This window comes from Halyomorpha halys, unplaced genomic scaffold (genome assembly GCF_000696795.3).
Source record: "Halyomorpha halys isolate HHAL.00 unplaced genomic scaffold, Hhal_1.1 Scaffold1547.1, whole genome shotgun sequence".
NCBI lineage: Eukaryota > Metazoa > Arthropoda > Insecta > Hemiptera > Pentatomidae > Halyomorpha > Halyomorpha halys.
The window spans coordinates 207,372-209,076 of NW_027109312.1; the positions used below are offsets into that span (position 1 = coordinate 207,372).

The following is a 1,705-nucleotide window of genomic DNA, read 5'->3' on the forward strand; positions in this document are numbered from 1 at the left end:
TTACCCAGAAGCTTGAACGCGTCCGAACGTTCAAGGTGTGCTGGAATTGCCTTCGTAAGGGCCATGAGGTGGCCACATGTCGTTCGCAATTTCGATGTAGGATGTGCTGTAAGAAGCACCACACGCTGATCCACCGCCAGAAAGAAGACAACGCAGCCACTAAAGTCGATGAAACGTCCAGTAAGAAAACACCTACGGAGACCTTCATTGGTTTTGGATCCACGCCATCTTCATCCCAGAGCACCATGGTACTATTAGGCACTGTATGCCTTTTGGTGAAGTCGAAGAGGGGAGACTTTCATATGGCCCGTGCTGTGTTAGACTCCGGAAGCCAGCACACATTTATTTCCAGCGCGCTCGCACACAAGATTGGTACCAACCTTGCGAATTTCGACCATTGCATCACCAGTCTTGGCGAGTCAGCTGTCCCGAAGTCTCATCTCAAAGGCTCCACGTCATGTACCATACGCCCATTCGCTGGTAAAGAAGAATATAACATCTCTCCAGTGGTAGTCGACCGCATCACGTCTTCTTTACCAAACGTCAACCTTCCTTCTTCCGTCGTCAGCCGCATTATGCGCCACCCTTTGGCCGATCAACGTTTTGGGGAGGCAGGTCCAGTCGATCTGTTAATCGGTGGGGACTTATACCCACGAATTCTCGTTGGAGCATCTTATCCTGCTGAAGTCGATGGACTTTACCTTACGCCTACAGTCTTCGGCTTGGTAGTTTCTGGCGTTGTTCACAATTTGGCTCAACCTACGTCCTGCTCTCTGTTTTTCAAATCTACTCTTAGCGTTTCGAATTCTACCGAGAACAGAGTAAAAATTCATCCTTCCTCTCGTTCAACGATCTCTAGAGGTAACAAGTTACCATCTTCCTCATGCACTGCTTTTCATTCAACTCACAACAGCTCTGTACCGCGTGCATCTACGACATTGTGTCGGCCCTTCAGCACAAAGTCATCCCGGTGTGACCGCAACGTGGTCCCGCAACCACATCCGTTTCATCCACGACTTCGATTCACCGATCCACGTCTTCAACGCAAATCATGTCCGTACCGAGGATTCCCAATCTCTCGAAAACGTTCTGCATCATAGAACAGCAGCATCCACCATTCAGCAGAAAAGATGGCGGTCCTTTCAATAAAGATTATAAAGGAATGCAGTCCGGCCAGCGATTGTATTCCAAGGTACTGCGCGAGAAACTTCCAGAACCAGATCCACCTAGAAGTTCAGATGCAACTGATGTTCCTCGCATCAGTGAAAGAAATTATTGTGAAACCTCAAAAGCCGATTCTCCATATAACGCAACTTCGACTACACATTACGATAACTCTAGAACTGATAGTCACATCTTCATGAATGGAAACATTCTAAGCAGCACTGAGGCTTCATCAACTTCAATTCGTGACCGAGGTAGTTTTCTATTCATTCGGAATGTAAGGTCAGATAACATGGATTCGAGAAGTTTCGTCACCAATGCCAATCCTGTTGCTGTCTCTACCCAAGCGGCTTATGGTAGGACCTGGAATTCATCTGCCACTTCATCGTACGCCGTATCTGGAAGCTCTAGGGAATCCGCATCGAGTTTGCCATCTGAACATCATATGGACACATGTCATTCCAGATCCTATCTGAATGATAACAAGCGATTGGCAGATTCATCCACTCCTACAATCGAAGACGAACACCACATCCATGGA

At 47.5% G+C, this 1,705-nt stretch overlaps 1 protein-coding gene across 1 annotated transcript; it reads left to right on the top strand.

Annotated features, from left to right (window-relative positions):
- LOC136795785 (uncharacterized) lies at nucleotides 1-1,699 on the top strand (the record flags this gene model as incomplete). The annotated part of the gene is given in 1 exon segment (XM_067047509.1): nucleotides 1-1,699. A coding segment is annotated over 1 exon segment (1,100 nt), but the record flags the coding sequence as incomplete, so codon positions are not given.
- Nucleotides 1,700-1,705: the final 6 nt, after the last annotated feature.